This window comes from Bos indicus, chromosome 25 (assembly GCF_029378745.1).
Source record: "Bos indicus isolate NIAB-ARS_2022 breed Sahiwal x Tharparkar chromosome 25, NIAB-ARS_B.indTharparkar_mat_pri_1.0, whole genome shotgun sequence".
Classification (NCBI taxonomy): Eukaryota; Metazoa; Chordata; class Mammalia; order Artiodactyla; family Bovidae; genus Bos; species Bos indicus.
Genome location: NC_091784.1, coordinates 29,556,051 through 29,578,203, shown reverse-complemented (window position 1 = coordinate 29,578,203; position 22,153 = coordinate 29,556,051). Strand labels below are relative to the sequence as shown.

Genomic DNA, 22,153 nt, shown 5'->3' with positions numbered 1-22,153 from the left:
TCTAGTAAGTGAAATGTTGCTCTGAATTCTGTGGGCTGCTCTAGCACATTAATCAAATCCAAGGGAGCCTCCAGTTTACACCTGTGTTTCTAGCTGATCAGAAGCACAGTTGACAAAGTGGACTTGTGACTGGCATCTGAAGCTGGGGGGCAGAGCACTTAACCCGTGGGATCTGATGCTACCTCCAGGCAGACAATGTCAGAATTAAGCTGAAATGGAGGACACCCGGCTAGTATTGGAAAACTGTTTGGTGTGAGGATTAAAAATCCACACATTGAAACTGGAAGCAAAAAATTTGTTTACTGTAACTTTAAAAATTTATTCTTAGTGGCCATTCTAGAGATTACAATTAGCATCTTAAAACAATTCACTTTGGAAACACACTCAATTTCAACAGTGGGTAATCAAGACTTGCTCCAATATAACTTGGTTCCCCTCCCCACCTCCTTTTGTGCTATGACTGTCATACAAATTACATCTTTATACATTCTAAGTCCATTAACACAGTTTTTATAAATATTGCTTTACACAATTGTCTTATAAAGCAGACAGGAGAGTTACAAACAAAAATACACTTATATCGTCTTTTATAAAACTTACATAGGTACTTCCACCAATGCTCTTTATTTCTTTGCATGGTTTCAAGTTAGTGGCTAACATATTTTCGTTAAGGCTTGAGGACTCCTCCTTGTAGGCAGGTCTGCTGGTGATGAATTCTTACTTCTTGCTTATCTGGAAATGTCTTAATTTCTTCTTTAATTCTGAAGGAAAATTTAGCTAGATATAGAATTTTTGGTAGGAAGTCTTTTCTTCCAGCTCTTTAAAGACATCATCCCACTGTCTTCTGGCCTCTATGCTTTCTGATGAGAAGTAAACTGTTAATTTTCATTGAGGTTCAGTAGTTTCTCTTAATAGATGATTTTCAGCTCATGGTGAAGCTTTGGTTAAACTGTCAAGAGGTCTACAGTTCATGGGCTTTCCAGCTGGTGCACTGGTAAAGAATCCACCTGCCAATGCAGGAAACATAGGTTTGATCCCTGGGTCAGAAAGAGTCCCTGGAGGAGGAAATGGCAACCCACTCCAGTATTCTTGCCTGGAAAATCCCATGGACAGAGGAGTCTGGCGGGCTCCAGTCCACGGGGGTCACAGAGTTGGACACGACTGGGTGACCAAGCGCACATGCTACGGGTCACGGGTTTCAGTTGTTTTGCTCATATTTTCACTGTTTTAGAGGGAGAGTAAGTTCACTGAGGTTCTTACTCTGTCATTTTGGAAGTTGATCTGTTTCCTGTTGTCTTAATTATTTTAGACAACATGATTTAGTATCTTGTAAAGGGATTTTCCTTGAATAATGATTTTTCTAGAATTTTGTAACTATTTTTACCTGGCTGGTTTTTCAGCAGAATGTGGGAATCACTGGCTCAAACTCCAACAAGAACTTCCACTGGACATCTAGAATGCTATTTTCTAAGCAGCTCACCTTCTAAGAACATTCAACCTTTGCATCTCTTCTACTTGAATACTGCTCAGCAAACACTGAATTTTTTTTCACACGGATTCTACTGTATTTTTTTCCCCAAGGCATTTAAATTTTTCTGCTGTGTCTGTGAACCAGGATTACTATGCCATGCTATTTTTAAAAATATAAAGCAAACACTTCCTGGATGGCAGGGGGAGAAAAACTGCTCATTTATGCACTTGAAGCTAATGGCATCAGGAGGGTTCATTCGGGAGGTGAAAGGTTCGTTGTGTGTTTTTCCTTTGAAGCAACAGAATATTTTCGTTCAAATTAAATTGTGAGCAGAACCTCAATGCATGAAAAGTAAAAGCAGAGGTGCCCGGTTGAAAAGGAGGCTGAGGGACAGTCCAAAGTCAAACAGGCACTGGCACCTGCCCTGCTCCTCACAGCAGCCCCTGAAGTGTTTCCAATAGCTGTGTGCTCGGTTAACTTCACGAACAGCAGCCCATCTGTGTGCTCCACAGCGTGAGCTCTTACCATACAGCACTGTTCGACTTCATGGTGATTTTCCATCTCTGTTCAAGGACCACTAACACATCCGAGCTCCACTGAGATCTTGCCTCGCTGGCCTGGATCACTCCCGTCCCTTGTCTGTCTCAGGAGTTAACAGCACATGGGATGTGAAGCTGTGGTGGGCTGAAGAAGGACATCACATTTCACCGTATGGCACAACAGAGAGACATGTTTTGACTCTATCACTCAGATATAAATGCAGTGCCCGGTTTTCAACAAATGAGTAGGTAGATTATATCATTATTAACTTCAGCAGAGAATATGGGGGGCGGGGGTTGGGTCTGATGGGGCTTAGAGACACAGGACTAGAAGCATCTTTAAAATAAGCTCTCAAAAGAAAATGTGTGGTCCAAGTCTTTACAAAAGATAATTTATTAGATTTTTAGGATAAAGGAATTTTTAAAATAACTAATACTTGTAAAAAAAATTACTGAGTGTTTAGTGATATTTTCAACTAGAAAAAAAATTGAGCCTTAAAAAACACATGGCAGAAAGCAGCTAGGGCACCAGAGTGAAAGAAGATGGAAACCTACAAGTGTAGCGATGAGTTTACATGCTGACTTTTCAAAGCAAAAGCAAACTGTACTCACTGTTTCACAGTGTGTGAGACTAATTATTCAGTGACATCCTATGACAATGCCTCTTACAGAAGATTTTATTCTACTCTAGCTTACATGCTACCTTCTATGGCAATTTGTATGGGAACAATGAAATCGAGTACAGTTCTAGATCTAATTCAATTTCTTAAGGGTTGGAACTAAGCAAAAATTTAAAGAAATCTATGTGGTATTTAAAATAATTGAGAATAATGACAATTTAAATTATTTTCAGGAGGTGTTATCTTCAGACGTAAGAAAGGGATGGAGAGCTTACGGTGAGCAGACACGTGGATCTCAAGGAAGTACAATCGACAGAAGACCAATAGCCACAGTGAGGGAAGAGAAACAGAAATTCACACTGTACAACACTCCCATGGATGGCGTTCCAGCGAGTCTTCCTAGTTGTAATTCAAAACTAATCATGCTTATGGACTTCCCCCTCAAGATGATTTTCTTTCAGAAGTAAATTCAGAAAAGGGACTGAGTGCTGGAAAGAGATGGTGAGGCCAAGTCCCAGGCACTCCAGTGGGGCTGCTCTCTCCTGAGCCCTGGGACATGACTTGTGGCCTCATGTTCTTCCTCACACCCTTCTCTATGTGAAATATTATTTGTGTAACCTGTCCTTGGAAAAAAATCACAGTGGAGTCTGAGAACCTTCTGCAGCCATCGGTTTGTGTCCTTCGGTATCCTAAATCCAGACAATGTCAACATCCAGAAATATCCTTTGATTTATTCTTTCTCTGATATCTGGTATCCTTGGGATCAAAGCCTCTTTCGTTGGCACCAAACAAAGCCCAGTGAGGAGTTTTGGCCATATAATCCTTTGCGCTGAAAGTTTTTGATCCGCCACTATCTTCATATTCCTGAATGAGCTCCTGGAAGCGGCTGTAATCGATCCACGTCCACCATTCTCTGCCAATCTTAAACTAGCAAGAGAAAAAGGAGTCAGGTCAGAACTGAAAATAGCTGTAAAGACTGTCAAATCAGTGTCGGAACATCAAAAACAAGCCTGATCTTTTCTCCTTATCATGTTAAAGAAAATTCTTTTCACGCTCCAGACATGGTTCCATATCAAAGCAGAATGTTCTATAAACCGTCAAAGGGGAGTTTCTTTTTCCTTAGGACCACTGCCGTGCTGGGCCTGGAAGACCCAATTGCTGAATAAAGAATATATCCCAGAACTGAAAGTCAAGTTTATCTTGAGCAGTATCACTGGAAGAAGATTAATGAAGTTTTTTGGCATTATCATGTGTAATTCAAATTCCTCTTGTTGCCACTTTTTCCCTCGTATGAATTCTCATGGTTGTTACTAAATTTTGCCTGAGTTGTTAGGGAAGCTTTCATGGATGACTCCAATTCCAAAACACTTAAAGAATCCAACTAGCCTTTTTTTGCCTAACATGGATACCATAGTTCATTAACAGAAAGCCTAGTTAAGAACTTCAATCCAATAAAGAGAAATAATCCAATTTGTACTCTTTCTAAGAAACTACTTCTCAAAAGTCACTGTAGAATAATGACCATGAATAAAGAAAACAGAGTGGGTTGAGGAGGCTCTGAAGGAAGTACAAATTGAATTGCGAAGGCTTTTAATTCAAAGCAACCACCTGGCATTTCATCATGTAAATATATAATACATTGATACCTGATTTATAAACAGACAAATCTTTGTTTTGCCACCTTCTTTTTTAAAAACCTGATTATGAGTCAAGGTAAGTAACAATTTCATGTTCTAGCTGAGAAAAATATTGAAAATATATAGGTTCCTGGATTTAGAATAATAAAATCTGCTGAATTTAAATAACATCTAATATTTTACCCAACAGTTGGGAGCTTTCTAAAGGGAAAAAAAAAAAGGCCAAACAAATGGAAAACTTTACCTATGAATCATGAAAAATGCTCTTCTAGTGACACCATTCCTTGAAAAGCTGCCCTAAGAGCGTTATGAATTCTGCAACTCAAGATGTAAGATCCACATCTCCCCATCACTTTCCCTCCCAAAGCTGACTGCTCTTGAATGTTCTCTACTGCTAGGAAAGTAATGAGTGTTCTCCCTGGGTGCTGAACCTCAAAACGAGTCAAAGGTGCCCCTCCCTTCCCTGGCCTCTTACACCCCAAACATGGTCAGGCCTCATTGATTCTTCCTTTGCTGCATTTCCACAGCCACATCCTGGCACTACCCTAAGGAACGTCCTCGCTTCTAGGACTCGGCAACAGTCTGCCAGCTGATTGATTGTTTGAGTCCACTTTTGGCTGTTGCCAGCTTCTGCAGACTGCCTGAGATGACTATGTTTATAGCAGAATGGAGCCCTGCTACCTAGGACATACGGTCTAAATAATCTCCAACTGGAGGCTATTCAATGAGTTACCTAACCCCTCATGTGACCCCCATGCTGTTTTGTCTGTCTAATTAACGCTGACTTAAGACTCAAGTCGGCTTCCCTGGTGGCTCAGCAGTAAAGAATCTGCCTGCAATGCAGGAGATGCAGGTTCAATCCCTGGATTAGAAAGATCCCCTGGAGAAGGAAATGGCAACCCACTCCAGTATTCCTGCCTGGGAAATCCCATGGACAGAGGGGCCTGGTGGGCTACAGTCCATAGAGTCTCAAAAGAGTTAGACGTGACTTAGTGACTAAACAAACAAGTCTCTTCATAAATGCCCTTTGCTCTGGGAAGTCCTCCTGAATCCCTGTGGATGACCATGACAGTCCCCTGGCCACAGAACCTCACTGTACCCTGAACTCGTCCAACAAGAGCACATTATACTGGCCTTTGTAGTCACTTAACCCATCCATCCCCACCCTCCAAGACTGCTGGTTTCATGAATATACCTAACTTATTCTCCTCTCCCCTGTATCTTTCCCTTTTGGGGTTCAGATCTCTAGGCCAGAACTCTGAACCCTCAGAGTCCACAATCTTGGTCCTCCTTTTCCTTCAAATTCTAACAATATTCACCTGCTGTGGATATCTGAAGAGATTATCTTAGATTAGAGCAACAGATTTAAAATCTTTTACCACAACCTACAGTAAGAAACACATTTTATATCTTGATCTAGTACACGCAGTCATACATACATACTCTGGAAATACAACTTTCACAAAACTATAGGCAATGCATTTCATTTAAAAAACTGCCAGCTGCAACCTACTGCACTGATTTCCTAACTCCTATTACAGTTTGAAGATCTGGTCTCTTCTAACTACAAAACTTTACCGGGTCTTAAAAGGGAAGAAATTAGTTGCAAGGATATGACAATTATAACCTAACATCTGACAACTCTTCTTAGATTGCCAGTGTCTAAGAAAACAAACTAGAAGATCAAATAAGTGTAAGAAAAGGTTAGTGTATTAGTTTGTCTGGCTGTGTAACAAAATAACACAGACTGCATGTCCTAAATCATAAAAGTTTATTTCCTCATAGTTCTGGATGCTAGAAATCTAAGGTGAAAGTTCCAGCAGATAGCCCCCTTCTCACTAAGGTTCCACATGCCATCTTCTCCACTAAGGTTCCATGGCAGGGGATTGGAGTGGGGGTGCTCTGGTGTCTCTACTAATAAGAACACCAACCCATCAGATCAGGGCCTCACCCTTGACCTCATTTAACCTTCACTGCTTCCTTACAGACTCCATCTCAAATAAGGCCATACTTAGGACTTCAACACAGGAATTTTCAAGGGACATAAACCTTAAGTCTATAACCGTAGGTCACTCTTAAATGAACATTGAGACATAAGAGTCCTAAGACAAAGCTTCATGACACATGCCCCCTTCTCAAAACAATCTGAGAATAATCACATTGAATAATAGCTCAGAAAAAGTCAAAGTGTTCCATGCAAAAGGCAGAAGCTAAAAGGGCAAATTTTAGTATGACTGGCACACAAATAAACCTGAAAGACAGAGCTGCCTAAATAGAGGAATGAAACCTCAAATCATAAAATTTAAGGTTAAGTATGCAGGGACATGAGGTCACCCAGCTTTGTAAGGGAAGAGGCAAATCTATGCAGAATTACAAATAAACTCACCTCAAAGTTCACATACAAAGTACAATGATACAAAAATAAGAATCACACATACCACTTGCATTTTCACACTTCTTCAGAAGGGCTTTTATGTGATTTCAGTATCAATTATTTTCTAGTTGGCTCCTCCAAACATACAGTAGTACTCAGGAACCAAACAACTAGGAAAGCACTGCTTAAGGGATGGAATGGAGAAGGCAATGGCACCCCACTCCAGTACCCTTGCCTGGAAAATCCCATGGACGAAGGAGCCTGGTGGGCTGCAGTTCATGGGGTCACTAAGAGTCTGACACAACTGAGCGACTTCACTTTCACTTTCATGCATTGGAGAAGGAAATGGCAACCCACTCCAGTGTTCTTGCCTGGAGAATCCCAGGGACGGGGGAGCCTGGTGGGCTGCCGTCTCTGGGGTTGCACAGAGTTGCACACAACTGAAGCGACTTAGCAGCAGCAGCAGCAAGGGATGGAAGAGGAGCTCTGTCAGACCTCAGATCTCAGAAGTACTGATACATGTTAACTGGAAGGAGCAGAGGGAGTGCAGGGCCGTTAGAGGGAGAAAGCATTTTGCAACACACACCAAAGGGTGCCACATCACTGCTTTCTGAATTTCCCAGAGTTATAAGTTCTGTTTTCACCTTTGTGGCTACAAATGCATTGTCTGTTCTCTGGGTAAAAGGAAGCCAAGATCCCAAAGACAGACTTCAAAGTGACCTGACTTCCCTGCCACAGTGAGATGCTGGGCCATCTTCCTCTGAGTTTACTGGTGATAAGCAGCACTTCCATGGCACAAGCTGCCTGGGGAACCGTTTTGAGAGGTAAAACCACAATGCAACTGCTTTCTAGATCTATCCAAGGGCAATTAAAACATTTTTATCTGGAAACTCAGTTTCTGGAGTTTTCATCTTAATCCCCTATTCTGCTGGAGTAACACTAAGTCCTCTAGGTAGTGTCACCAAATTGCCAATTTTCTCTGACATTCTTCTGAAAGTAATTACCCGGAACACTCAGGGCCTCCGATAAGAATGAGTTCCACATGTAACAGAGGAGGAAATATTCAGTCAGTAGGTTTTGTAAGGAAAACACTGCACTAAACCTTAATGGAGACATACAGTTCCCTTCTCATTCCAAGAGGGGAAGGTGTGGGAGGTGACAGCTCTTCATCCCCTCCCTTTACAGACTGTGAGCTTATAATACATCCAAAAGGGAGGCCTCTGTGATCAGTGCTTAATTACCTACAGGGCCTCGAATTCGGCAAAAACTTTTTCAGTGATGATGATCTTGGAGGAGATGGTGCCTGCTGAGTGGGGGAGGGGAATCGACACCGTTTCCCAGGGACACTTCCATTTCCCCACCCTCTTTCTGACTGCTCTGTGGCATTTGACAGACAGCATAATATAGTGGTCCAAAGTAGGATTTGTGGGAGTTCTCAGATGGTCCAGTGGTTAAGAGTCCACCTTCGAGTGCAGGGGACGGGGGTTCAATCCCCGATCGTGGAACTAAGATCTCCCATGCCATGAGTCAACTAAGCCTGCACGATACAATTCTGAGCCCACGCGCCACAACTGCAGAGCCTGTGTGCCACAGTGAAGCTCACTCATGATGCAACAAGGACCTGACGTAGCCAAAAATAAATAACTTTTTTAAAAAGTAGGCTTTGTATTTTGAAAGATATGGAATTGAATTCTAACTGCCCCCTATTTGTGCTTGGACAAGATTTGTACTTTCTTAGCCTGAGATTCTTCCTTTGGAATATGAGGGAAAATAGCATGACTCATAAGATTTTTGTAAGGAGTCAATGAGTTAATGCATGCATAGTGTAATCAAAGTGACCTTAATAAATGTTACTGGTTGTTGAGTTTATCAGCAGATACTAAGGAATGACACCAGACAGCTCACTGATGGTGAAAGATGCTACAAGATAATGGAAAGATTATGCTGGAAGACAACAAGTGCTGAAAGGAAATTCCTCATGCAAGGGCAAAATGAAATAAAGATGTTTTAGAGGGAAAAAAGACTAAGTTTACCACTTACGTCATCAAGAAGGAAACTGCACCCAGCAGTAAAAACTAGGCTGCAAATAGGATTTACATGGATTCATCAATATATGCATTAACTGCAGGAAAGAGTACTAGTAACTCCTTGTATTATGTTGAAGGAGTGCAGCAATGTCAATTAATTTCAGAATTAAACTAAGTATAAACTTTTAAAACATAAGAGTACAGGACTCAGGGAAGATGGTGGCATAGGAAGCATTAAGAATACTTCTCTCAACCCAGACAAAAATTATACTGGCAGAATCTTGTCTGACATAACTATTTAGCAACTCTGAAGTCTATTGAAAGTTTGTAACTTTGAGGGGAAAGTTTGGACTGTAAATTGCACCTAATTTCAGTCGATTTCAGTTTAGACAGGACCCCCGCCCCCCACCACCACCACAGCAGGCAGCGGTGAACACGTTACTGGAGCAGCCTGCATGCAACCTGTGGGAGATAGAATGGGCACTGAGGACTCTGTCCTTCAAACACTGGATATCTGTCTTCTGACCATTAACTTCTGCTTCTGATCAGAGGTATACATGGATTAAGCTCTCCAATCAAAAAACAAGAGATTGGAGAAATGGATTTAAAAAAACCCATAATCCAACTATATGCTGTTTACAAGAGCTTTACTTTATATCCAGTGACACAAATAGGTTGGAAGGCAAAGGATGAAAAATGCTATTCCATGCCAATAGTAACCAAAAGGAAGCAGGGGTGGCTAGACTAATATCACACAAAATAGATCAAATCAAAAAAGTTACAGGAGACAAAGACATTACATATCAGTAAAAGGTTCAATACAGCAAGACAATATAACAATTATAAACATTTATGTACCTAATCACAGATCATCAAAATATATGAAGCAGATATTGACAGAATTGAGGGAGGAATGGACAGTTCTACAGTAACAGTTGGGGACTTCAATATCTCATACTCAATAGTGAGTATGAGTGCGAGATATCGTTCTACTCAACAGAACAACCACACAAAAGATAACTTCAGAAACAAAGGACTTGGACCTCCCTGGTAAGACAGCGATTAAGAATCCACCTGCCAATGCAGGGGACTCAGGTTCAATCCCTGCTCTAAAAGACTCCACAAGTTGCTGCAAGGCAAATAAGTCCATGCACAACTACTGAGCCCATGTCCTAGAGCCCATGCTACCCAGGAGGAGCCTGTGCACCGCAACAAGAGAGCAGCACTGCTCGCCACAACCAGAGAGCGCCCACGTGCCACAGCAAAGACCCAGCACAGAAAAAACAGAACTAATTTTTTAAAAAAGGATTTGATCAACACAATAAATCAATTAGATCAACAGGCATACATATATGAAAGTACTAGACAGAGCAATTAGGCAAGAAAAAGGAAAAAATGTATCCAAACAAGAAATGAAGAAGTAAAATTATCTCTTCAGAGATGATACAACTTCATACATAGGCAAGACTTCTCTTGAGAATTTGGCACTTTTGATTAAATCAAGTCACGCTAGATGCTTGAGCTAAATGGGGGCTACGGTAGCCATAACAAGTGGTTTTGAAAATGAAGATGCAAAAGAAGAGAGAAGAAGGGAGGAAGGAAATAATGCCCTTTGTTATCTTCTAGAAATTTCACAGTGTTCTATTTTATGTTTAGGTCTAAGGTAAGTATGAAAGTTGTAAGATCATCTCAAAAGAAACAGAAAAAAAGCATCTGATAAAATTCAACATTCATTCATGAAAAAAACTCTTAGCAAATTAGGAAGAGAAGAAACATATTTCAACATAATAAAGGCCATATAAGACAAGCCTATAATCAATGGCAAAAGGCAGAAAGCTCTTCTGCTAAGATCAGGAACAAAGCAAGGATGCTTATTCTCACCACTCTGCTCAGTACAGTACCAGAAGTCCTAGGCAGAGCAATCAGGCAAGAAAAAAATAAAAGCTATCAAAATTGGAAAAGAGGAAGTGAAATTGTCTCTATTTGCTGATCACGTGAACCATAAAAGAAAAATTGACAAGCTGGACTTTATTAAAATGAGAAATATTTGTTCTGAGAAAGGTACAGTTAAGAGAATGAAGAGTCAAGTCATATAGACTGGGAGAAAATATTTGCAAAACATATCTGATAAATGATGTATATTCATAATCCATTTTAAAAACTCTTAAAAATTCAACAATAACAAAATAACTAGCCAAGTTTAAAAATGGGCAAAAGATCTGACCACCTATCCAAAGATATACCAATGACAAACAAGCATAAGAAAAAATGTTCAATCACGTTTCCATGACAATATGTGCTTTTCAAAATCTATAGGACTTTATAGCATAAATACTGAACCTTAAAGTATGTGGTTTAAGTTTAAAAAATCATGTAGGAGGTCAGGGGAAACCAGGAAGAGGTATAGACTGTGACAAGAGAATCTAACTAAGTTACAAATTAGTGAAACAACTTCAGTGAAGGGAAGGCAGTGGGAAGGGTACTGACCTAAGTAATTTTGAAAATAAGTGGAGCCTCTAAGACTTAAGGCAAAAGAAACTACATATAAACGTTGTATGCTAGGGTTAAAAATTCTGTTACTGCCATATACGTATACTGAAGTTGAACAATTAAATAGCTGACTGATAACAGGAGCTAGGATTCGATTCTCGTTCTTGGAGGTGTGAATTTACAAATAAGCAAGGAGAGGATGCCAGAATGAGTTATATGGTAATAAGAGTTTGAGACAACAGTATGTTCAGCTTAACACAGATACAAAATGTACATACAGAAATAGTTTCCTACATGTGTATATACGAAAGTTAGTGTATACATATATGTACATATATATTTCTTTGCTCTGTCATCTAAGCGGGCCTAAAACAAACAATACCCCAAACAATGAGCACATCTTCACCTTCTGATTTCTAACACCATTCTCCAAGAAAAGAAGCCACAGCTCCTGAGAAAAATGGCTGACTCTGGGACTGAGGTAGGAAATATCCAAGATGAGCCTGGAAGTTTCCTGAAGTACCAGAAAGGAAAGTGATCAAAATGAACAACCCCCCCCCACCCCCGACACCCTGCATACACCCCCCCTCCCACACACACGTATTAATGGGCGTAAAAGAAACATTAGAATCAACTAAAAGAACTCCTAGTGGCTAAAGCTAGAACAATGTGAGCAAAAGTAATAAAGCTGAATGGATAACAACCCAAAATTATAAAATAAGTACCCATGAGTCTACAGTGATATAAAAATGACTGAAAAAATAAATAGGAAGAAGAGACAAACCTATGTAGAAGAATTCCAAATAATTTGTGCATATATTTAAATTTCACTCCTTTGATACAGGCTGAATATAGGCTTCCTTCCAAAGGAGAGAGGGGAAAGAATAGTTTTCCTACAGAAAAGGAGAGGGAAGAATAATTTTACAGGGGAGAAACCTCACAAACACTACCACAGCTTGTGGATCAAGGTCAAGATAAAGGGAGCTTGACATGATGTGATGAAAATGGCACTTTACTTCTGTGATCTTCCTCCTAAAAACCTACAATGCATGTCTTATGAGAAAAACACTGGACACATTTCAGTAGTGGTGCACTCTGCAAAATATGAGTACTCCTTAAAGTTGCCAAGGTCATCAAATTAAAGAAAGTCTGAGAAACTGCCATAGCCAAGGGGTACATAAAGGAACATGACAACTAAATGTAATGTTATCCTGGATGGGATCCTAGGACAGAAGGACACTAAGTAAAACCTAAGAAAATCTAAACTATCGACTTCAGTTAATAATAATGTATCAGTATTAGTTCACTGATTGTAATACAGGTGGTCTATACCAATATAAGATGTTCAGATCAGATCAGTCGCTCAGTCGTGTCCAACTCTTTGCGACCCCATGAATCGCAGCATGCCAGGCCTCCCTGTCCATCACCAACTCCTGGAGTTCACTCAGACTCACATCCATCAAGTCAGTGATGCCATCCAGCCATCTCATCCTCTGTCATCCCCTTCTCCTCTTGCCCCCAATCCCTCCCAGCATCAGAGTCTTTTCCAATGAGTCAACTCTTCCCATGAGGTGGCCAAAGTACTGGAGTTTCAGCTTCAGTATCATTCCTTCCAAAGAAATCCCAGGGCTGATCTCCTTCAGAATGGACTGGTTGGATCTCCTTGCTGTCCAAGGGACTCTCAAGAGTCTTCTCCAACACCACAGCTCAAAAGCATCAATTCTTCGGCTCTCAGCCTTCTTCACAGTCCAACTCTCACATCCACACATGACCACAGGAAAAACCACAGCCTTGACTAGACGGACCTTTGTTGGCAAAGTAATGTCTCTGCTTTTGAATATGCTATCTAGGTTGGTCATAACTTTCCTTCCAAGGAGTAAGCGTCTTTTAATTTCATGGCTGCAGTCACCATCTGTAGTGATTTTGGAGCCCCGAAAAATAAAGTCTGACACTGTTTCCACTGTTTCCCCATCTATTTCCCATGAAGTGGTGGGACCGGATGCCATGATCTTCGTTTTCTGAATGTTGAGCTTTAAGCCAACTTTTTCACTCTCATCAAGAGGCTTTTGAGTTCCTCTTCACTTTCTGCCATAAGGGTGGTGTCTGCATATCTGAGGTTTTTCACTTTCATCAAGAGGCTTTTGAGTTCCTCTTCACTTTCTGCCATAAGGGTGGTGTCTGCATATCTGAGGTTATTGATATTTCTCCCGGCAATCTTGATTCCAGCTTGTGCTTCTTCCAATCCAGCGTTTCTCATGATGTACTCTGCATATAAGTTAAATAAACAGGGTGACAATATACAGCCTTGACATACTCCTTTTCCTATTTGGAACCAGTCTGTTGTTCCATGTTCAGTTCTAACTGTTGCTTCCTGACCTGCATACAACTTTCTCAAGAGGCAGATCAGGTGGTCTGGTATTCCCATCTCTTTCAGAATTTTCCACAGTTTATTGTGATCCACACAGTCAAAGGCTTTGGCATATTTAATAATAGGCAAATTCAGGGTATATAATAGCTCTCTGTGCTATCTTCTCAATTTTTCTGTAAATCTCAAACTACTAAAATATAAAGTCTAGTTTTTAAACAATTAAGAGTTACGCTATGTAGATTCTGCAAGCCGTGCATACACCCACCACTTGGTTTGCACAGGCAGAGATCCACTCTAATGGGGTATTGCCAATATGTTGAAAGAAGTTCACAGTTTCTGAACTAAAATGATCAAAGTGTGTTGCACTCATCATGGTCTTACCAGTTTGCAGACTGACAGGATCATGGTGACATTTAGGTTGTGAGGCTCGAAACCCAGAAACAGAAGGCTGACTGTGCCTTATTCCAGCTGAGCCCTCCTGACCCTTCCGAAGCACACGGCCGGGTTGGCCCTCCTCTTTCCAATGATCTCCTGCGGGGAATTGTAGTCCTCTCTGTGTCTCTCCAGCTCAACCCTGGAACTAGCATATGCTGACATATTGATCTTAATGTGAGTCTTCATCTTTCCTTTGTTCAAAGGCAGAGACATTCACTCAACTTTATGAAGTATCCACCTATTCTTCCACCTACTTTAAGAAGCTACTTCTTATCAATAGCAGAAACTCCTTTATGTTTAGCCTAAACTGCTTCTGAATGATAAACCTGTTCTATAAAGATATTTAAAACAATCATCCATTTAAAAAATTCCACTAGTAGAATTTAAAAAAAAAAAATGCTTTGCATGTAGTAGAACATATGGCAGTGACAAGATCATTGCACTGCAAATGACCAGAAAGTTTTCTGGGAATGGACAGGGTACAAATTATAATGGACTCTCTAGAAGCTATTTCATGTTGTGAAAATCTTGCAAATTTAACACAAGACCTTGAAAGGTCATCTACATACAGTCAACCAGTGCTTGGGATCACTCTAGATTTTTTCTTCTTCTTTTTTTTAAAGATTCACCTTACATTTTGAGCTTTCCTGGCTCAGAATTTCAAATTTTTGAAATTGGTAAAGAAATGCTGCACTTTCTGACAATGTTCTTATTTTCACTAGCCAACTTTACTACAACCAGAAAAGTACAGTAGAGTAGGCAGGAGAGACTTTCAAAAATATGAATGGGCATCAATCTTCTGCTGCAAGAAAAAAAAATGGTAAATGGAAAACAACTGGATTTGACAACTAGCAGGTTACTGATGACCTATAAAATAGCAAACTCGGTAGAATAAACACTCATTGAATGACTGAGTGAGTAAATAAATGATAAGGAAGAAGGGAAATAGGTACCAAAATTAGCAAGGAAGATGGGACAGTATCTCTGATTTCAGAAGGCAAGATGATGAATAAGGAGAGAAGATGAAGGTAAAGAGTTTGCTAATTCACTAAACAAACACTAAGAACCTAGAATGTATCAGGTACTCTAGGAAGTGCTGGGAATGACAGTCCTTGCGTTCAGGAACCGTGGCTTCTTAGAGAAAACAGCCTTATAGATGTGCACACAGCTCTGAAAGAAGTGGTCCCCAAGGAGGTTTATTTTATAGTTTTAAAGAACAGAAGTTCACCAGGTGAAGTGAGGTAAGGAGAGGAGGTCTAGCAGTAGAGAAACCTTAGCTGGGCAAACACATAACAGGAAGAAAATAATACGGCAGGGCGTTGTCAAGGCCCGAGGAGTAGGCATGAAATGAAGCTCAAAGGACTTGATTGTAAAGGCCATTAAAATCAAATAAATGTTTAGGCTTTTCTCTTGCACACTCTGTAAGATGTCACGTGTTTCAAAACTACAGCAGAGAAATAATAAACTGGGAGTTGGCAGCATAAACAATGAGGATGTTGAACAGTCAGTGCCCACTCTAAATTCTTTGTAGACTAAATGATCCGTTTTGTGGATTCTGCTTTTGTCTTTTTTTCCATTTCTTTCCTTTGTTTGCCTTTTGGTTATAACTCTGCTTTTAGTACCCTTAAAAAGGCATTCATCTGTAAATTGCTAGCCTAGTTATTAAATGGGATTTGATGGGATCTGATTAGGATTAGAAAAAGATCTTTTCATACAGGTTTCAGAAAAAAACCTTCCAGTAACACGACAGGCGCAGCTGTGCAACCACACTGAGTGACACTTTAAAGGTAAGAAAAGAAAATGAGTTTACACGGAAATAATCTAATAACAAATAGTGCCCGGTGTACTGGTATTACTATCCACCGGGGAGATAAACGAAAAGTGTAAATGTCACAACTGCGCAGTCATAAGACTTCTGGTTCCAGATGAGAACTGTGTTTCTGCAGCTAAAACCCCTAGATATTATATATAAAACAAATATACGAAGACTCTGAAAGGTAGAGACAAGAAGGCAGATTGGCTAGGGTTATAAAATTAATCCTATTTCTACAGAATTCAATGAACATGTGCAACTGAAATTAAAAACATAATACCATTTATAATTGCTAAAACAGAAAAATACTTAGGTATAAATCTAGGGCTTCCCTGATAGCTCATTTGGCAAAGAATCCACCTGCAATGCGACCCCAGTTTGATTCCTGGGTTGGGAAGATCCACTGGAGAAGGAATATACTACCCACTCCAGTATTCTTGGGCTTCCCTTGTGGCTCAGCTGGTAAAGAATCCACCTGCAATGTGGAGAACCTGGGTTTGATCCCTGGGTTGAGAAGATCCTCTGGAGAAGGGAAAGGCTACCCACTCCAGTATTCTGGCCTGGAGAATTCCATGGACTATATATATAGTCCATGGGGTTGCAAAGAGTCAAGACACTACTGAGCAACTTTCATTTTCTTTTCATAAATCTAACAAAGTACAGGACTTAGATGCTAAAAACTATAAAATGATTTTTAACAAAATCAAAGATCTAAATAGAGAGACAGATCATGTTCATGATGTAAATAATAAGATCCAATGAGATCATGACAAACCCATTAGAACAGCTAACCTAAAAAATGACAATACTAAGTGCTGGTTAGGATGCACAGAAACTGGATTTTTCATGCATGGTTGGCAGAAATGTGAAATAGTATTTTGTTGTTGTTTAGTTACTAAATTGTGTCCGAATCTTATGACTTCATGGACTGTAGCCCAGCAGGCTCCTCTGCCCAAGGGATTTCCTAGGCAAGAGTACTAGAGTGGGTTGTCATTTCCTTCTCCAGGGCATCTTCCCAACCCAGGGATCGAACCTGCATCTCCTGCTTAGCAGACGGATTCTTTACCACTGAGCCACTTGGGAAACCTATAAAATAATATATAGCCAGTCTATAAAACAGTTTGACTTTTTTTAAAGAAAACCTACAACACACACTTACTATATGACCTAGAAATTACATTCCTGTGCATTTAGCCCTGAGAAACAAAAACATGTCTACACAAAAACCTGTACAAGAAAGTTCAAAGCAGCTTAAACAGTAACAGCCCATAAGAGGGAAAAACTTTTAACAGTTAAATGGTTAAACAAACCATGGTACATCATCCCTACCATGAAATATTACTCAGCAATAAAAAGGAATAAACTATTCACATGTGCAGTGAGTCACATGGAACTCAAGAGTATTAGGATGAGTGAAAAATGTTGATCTCAAAAAGTCACATTTTCATGATTTTATTTATATGTGATTTCCAAGATCATGAAATTATAAAGATAGAAAACAGGTTAGTGGTTGACAGAGCTTACAGGTAGTTGGGGATGGAGGGTAGGTTGGACTCAAAAGAGGTATAAGGATCTTTGTGGCAACAGACTAGTTTTGTAACTTGATTGTGGTGGTGATTAGATGAATCTACGTGTGATAAAATGGCAAAGAGCTACACACAACACAAATGAAGGTGTTCAAAACTGGTGAAATCAGAATAATGTCTGCTGGCTGTACTCATGTCTATTTCCTGGCTGGTTGTTGTCTGTTTCCTGGTTGTGACAATGTACTATAGTCATGAAAGATATGTCGCTGGGGAAAAGCAGGTAACAGGTACATGAGAGCTTCTGGACTATTTCTGCAGTTTTCCATGAATCTGTAATCATTTCAAAATAAAAGGACATGCTATTCCAATCTCTTCTCTGACTGTCTTCTGGTATAACAGTAAAACAACAGCAATGCAACTGCAGCTTATCCTCCTGTTCTGAAGCTCTGAAATTATAAGCAGAAACGGAGCAATCTCCTGAGAAAATACGGAATGATAAACAGTTGATGATTCTGACCTTTCTGGTTCCAAGTGACCCTTCCCAGCTTGTAAGTCAAAAGAAAGAGCCACTCCAACAAGTGTGAGAAGTGGCTACTTCATAAGAAGGTGTATTTTCATTTCTTACACGAGGCACTACTGTAAGAACACAGAATAGCAAGTGACTGGAAAATTATGGGGTCTGCACACCTCAATACCAACGTCAACAAAAAGAAGCAGCAAAAAATACACAACGGGGAACAATCCAAACAAGATTTCTATTTCCCTTTGGATGGATGTCTGTGTTGTTTCCTTAGAGTGGTGGCTCTCAAAACATGAGTGCAGTATACTCACCGTAATATTTTAAAATCTGGAAGGAAGAGCAGCGCTATCGGATAGCTGCTGGGCACCGTGTCAACCAGCAGCTTGAGAGGGTTCACAGTTTCAACATTAGGTTATGCTACGGTTCTTTCAATTATGTCTTAATAGATGGAACTGCTGGTTCTTTCTTTCAACCTATGGTTCTTGTGGAGAAGTTCCTGAGGCACTAGGGAACTATGAACGAGAAAGTGCGAGAGTTCTGTGCTGGGGTACGGACACCTCAGGGTGCGCATACTGGATGGAGTTCTCGCCTTGACCACGTCTCTCACTGACCGTGCTTTCTAAGCACAAATAGTTGCCTCCATCATCTGATATCTATATTCTCTGGGAACTGCTTGCTGATACTGCAGTGAACTCATCCACTCCCTACCCTAAGTCCCCGAACAAACCAATAAAAAGCAAGACGCAAACAGTACGACCTCAGGGAAGGTCACCGTCACTATCACCCATGTGCCCAAGTCAGAAACCAGGGGGTCCCGCTTGACTAGGCAGGCCCTTTAATATAACAGCCCTCATTCACTACTTCCCCAAGACCGCCTCCTCCCCACGCTCCCCCGTCACAGCAATTTGTTTCAGACCCTCAGCATTTAGCCCTCAGACTGCTGGACTTTCACAACCCTTTTGAACTGGTTTCTCTGTCTTGCTATTCATCCTCTATAATGTTGCTAGAGAAATTTTTCTGCAACTCCAATCTGATTATATCATTCCCCTTCTTAAAACTCCTTGGTGCCTGCCTACGCCATATGGGAAAAAGCACATTTAGGATACCATTCAATGCCATTCTTGCCCCTGCCAAATCACCCCTGCTCCTTTTAGCCCTTCTCCTGACCTCCTGCCACACCAAAACTACTTTGGAGTTGTCTCAATGTGCCAGGGCTCCACACTTCCTCATGGACCACATCTTGGCCATCATTTAAGACCCAGTCAAACAGCAACTCCTCTGTGAAATCTCTCCTGATAGTACCATAGTCCCAAGTATGCTCCTTTGGGCTCCATTCTAATCTTTCAGCATTGACCTGAAATAATTTGGGGGCATTTATTTGTTTAGATGTTTGTCTTTTTTTGGTAGACCATTCTTGAAGGCAGGGATCTTTTTTTTTAAACTCGTCTTTATGTCAGCACAATGCCTGACACACCTGGATATTCAACACACATTTAGGAAAATAACGAAGGTCAATCTCTCTTCTGCCTGGCGTGTACTTTGTACCTATGTCTGTTGTTGCATTTATCACACTGAATTTCAGTAATTTGCTTGGCCATCTTCTGAGGGCTCCCTGTGGATAGGCGCAGGCCAATAAAAGCATCAGTAACAACTACTATTTACGAACTGCTGATTTTATTTTAGGTTCCCTTCTGAGTACTTCAAATATATTAACTTTAATCTTAACAATAACATCTAAAGTCAGTATTATTAGTGTCAGTTTCGAGATGAAGTTTAGAGAGGCTTAATTGAGTGGAGGAGCGAAGAAAACAATCAGGCAATATAGGACATAGGACAGCAGTTCAAAATAATTGCGTACAGAACGCATGTTAATAGTAATCTTTAGTACATCCACTAGAAGAATAGAAAAAGTATACAATCCCCAGCCTACCTGGAGCAAAACTAAGACCTACTAAGGCTGAGAAAAGGAAAAAAGTGCAGAAAGGGAAGGAAGAGGGGTTCCAGAAGAAGCTGGAGAGGCAGACAGAGACTGGTCACACAGGACGCTGGGGCCACGTTACAGGATTTTGGTTTTCATACTAAAAGCAATGGGAGGTCAATCAAAGGCAGCAAGAGATCTACATTCTACAAAGACTTCTTTGGCTATGGTGTGAAGACCAGACTTAAGGGAGGAAGAGAGAACTTTGCCACCATTGTCAGGACTATTTCCAGGGCACTGCCCCTCCAATCAAGTAATTTTTTTAAAGGTACTATCTTACCTGAAAAAGAACAGTAATTAAAAAGACAGAAAATAAAATTCTGTTTCTTGGCTTTAATTTTTTAAGATTTACTTTGTAAGTTGTCTTTGCAGCTACTTTAATGAACATTTCAAATACTAGGCGGCTTTTATTTCTTTGTTCCCCGATGCTCCCAGAACACATTCTTCTGTCCAAATATTTAAGTCTGACAGATCATTAGGTCAGATATTTATAACCTCACTGCGACTAAGACATGAGGGCCTTTTAACCTCCTGTTTGTTTGAGCCTAGATCAAGTGACATTTTAATTGAGCGCTTCTAATATTATTAAATATCATTAACCTATGAAGCTGTTCTGGAAGCCACTTAGGTTGTGGGGAGGAAAAAGTGAGACTCAAGTTCGAATTAATGAAGCCTGACTTGACTCACATAAAAAACATTTTTATAAGAAAAGGTAAGCCCATTCTTTATTACCTTTTGGGTATTAATTTATCCTTATTGTGATATAATTCAGAAACCATAAAATTCAACTTTTAAAGTATACAATTCGGTGGGTTTTCGTACAGCCACAGAGTTGTGCATCCAACACCACTATGTAATTCCACAGCATTTTCATCATCCAAAAAGAAATCCCATACCTATTAGCAGTCACCTTCCGACCTGCTCTTCCCCCAGCCCCCATCAACCACTAAACCACGTTCTGACTCTAAGGATTGATCTGTCTGGACATTTCATATAAACAGAATCATATATCATGTGGCCTTTTGTGTCCATTTTGCATCTAGAATAACGTTTTCAAGGTTCAACCATGTCCACTTTTTTTAAAAAAGGAGAGTATGAACAGAAAACTAAGCAGAGAAGTAAAATGAGCCTCTATGTATCCATCAGTTATCCTCAAAAGCCCCCAACCCACCAACACACCCACACACTTCTCACCTAATACCATTCTGAATCAAACCCAAGACACTATTTCTGTATACACATTTCAGTAAGGGCATATCAGTATGATTGCTACTCTAACACTGGACTTCTGATTGGGTATTTTATTTCTTTTTAAGAGCCTGCCTCTACCAAAAACTGAATTTTTCCTTTGCTAGGCATTATTTACTTTAAAAAATACATTAAATTTAGGTACTTCTTCTGTGTACTAAAAACACTAAAGAGGAAAAAGGAAAACTAAAATCCCAGAAACATTTCTGTGGAGGCCAGGATTCAAAGTGATCTAAAATTTGATAAACACCTCAATATTTCTTCTGACAGTCAAAAACTATCATACGAGGGTTGTTTACTATTTTAGCTTTCCCTTGTCATTCTAGGTAAAGGACTAGAGGTTATTACAAGGGTGTTTTGTTTTGTTTCTCAGGATGTGCCAATTACAAGCCAGAAGGCACTTCAAGTGCCTGAGTGAGGGCTGAAAATGAAGCAATCTCACACAGAAAAGGGGGTTTATGAGTCCAACAGACAGAATTCAGGGTTTTCTTAAAGTTCATTATAGGAAAGGTAGCAAACAAGTAGAATTGTTTCACTATATTATTATATTATTATTATTCACTTATTATTTCACTATAATAAGGTGAAGGGAAAAATAAAGAGAAAAGAGAAGAAGGGAGCAAGAAGGACAAGGGTGATGGAAGAATGCATACCTGAGCTGTTCTTACCTTCTTGTGAGCTATTAGTAGACAGTTGGAATGCTCGTGTTCACAAGCGACTTCATAGTCAGGGATCAGATCCACCAACTCACAGACAAAGCGCACCACCTCCTCGTGCCAGGGCACGTTGGCCATGGTAAGACTGCTCGCCGAACTCTCTCCACAGTAGGTAACACCCTGTGGAAACAGACAGTTACAGGCCTATTCAAATGTCACAGAGTAAGAGCTTCAGACCCAGACACGCTTCTAGAGGTCATCCAACAAACCAATCCAGGGCTTCCCGGTGGCTCAGACAGTAAAGAATCTGCCTGCAATGCAGGAGACCCGGGTTCAATCTCTGGGTTGGGGAGATCCCTTGGAGAAGGGAATGTCTACCCACTCCAGTATTCTTATGTGGAGAATTCCACGGACAGAAGAACCTGGTGGGCTACAGTCCATGGGGTCATAA

At 40.3% G+C, this 22,153-nt stretch overlaps 1 protein-coding gene across 2 annotated transcripts in view; it reads right to left on the bottom strand.

Moving 5' to 3' along the window:
- Window positions 1-294: 294 nt before the first annotated feature.
- LOC109578619 (S-adenosyl-L-methionine-dependent tRNA 4-demethylwyosine synthase TYW1) overlaps window positions 295-22,153 on the bottom strand; it is a 148,564-nt gene continuing 126,705 nt past the window's right edge. For both annotated transcript variants that reach the window (XM_019988004.2, XM_070779995.1), the window contains exons 15-16: window positions 21,715-21,882; window positions 295-3,557 (exon numbers count right to left, since the gene is read on the bottom strand). In XM_019988004.2, the coding sequence (XP_019843563.2) occupies window positions 3,336-3,557; window positions 21,715-21,882 (390 nt within the window). In that variant the 3' untranslated portion in view covers window positions 295-3,335. The remainder of the gene's footprint in view (window positions 3,558-21,714; window positions 21,883-22,153) is intronic.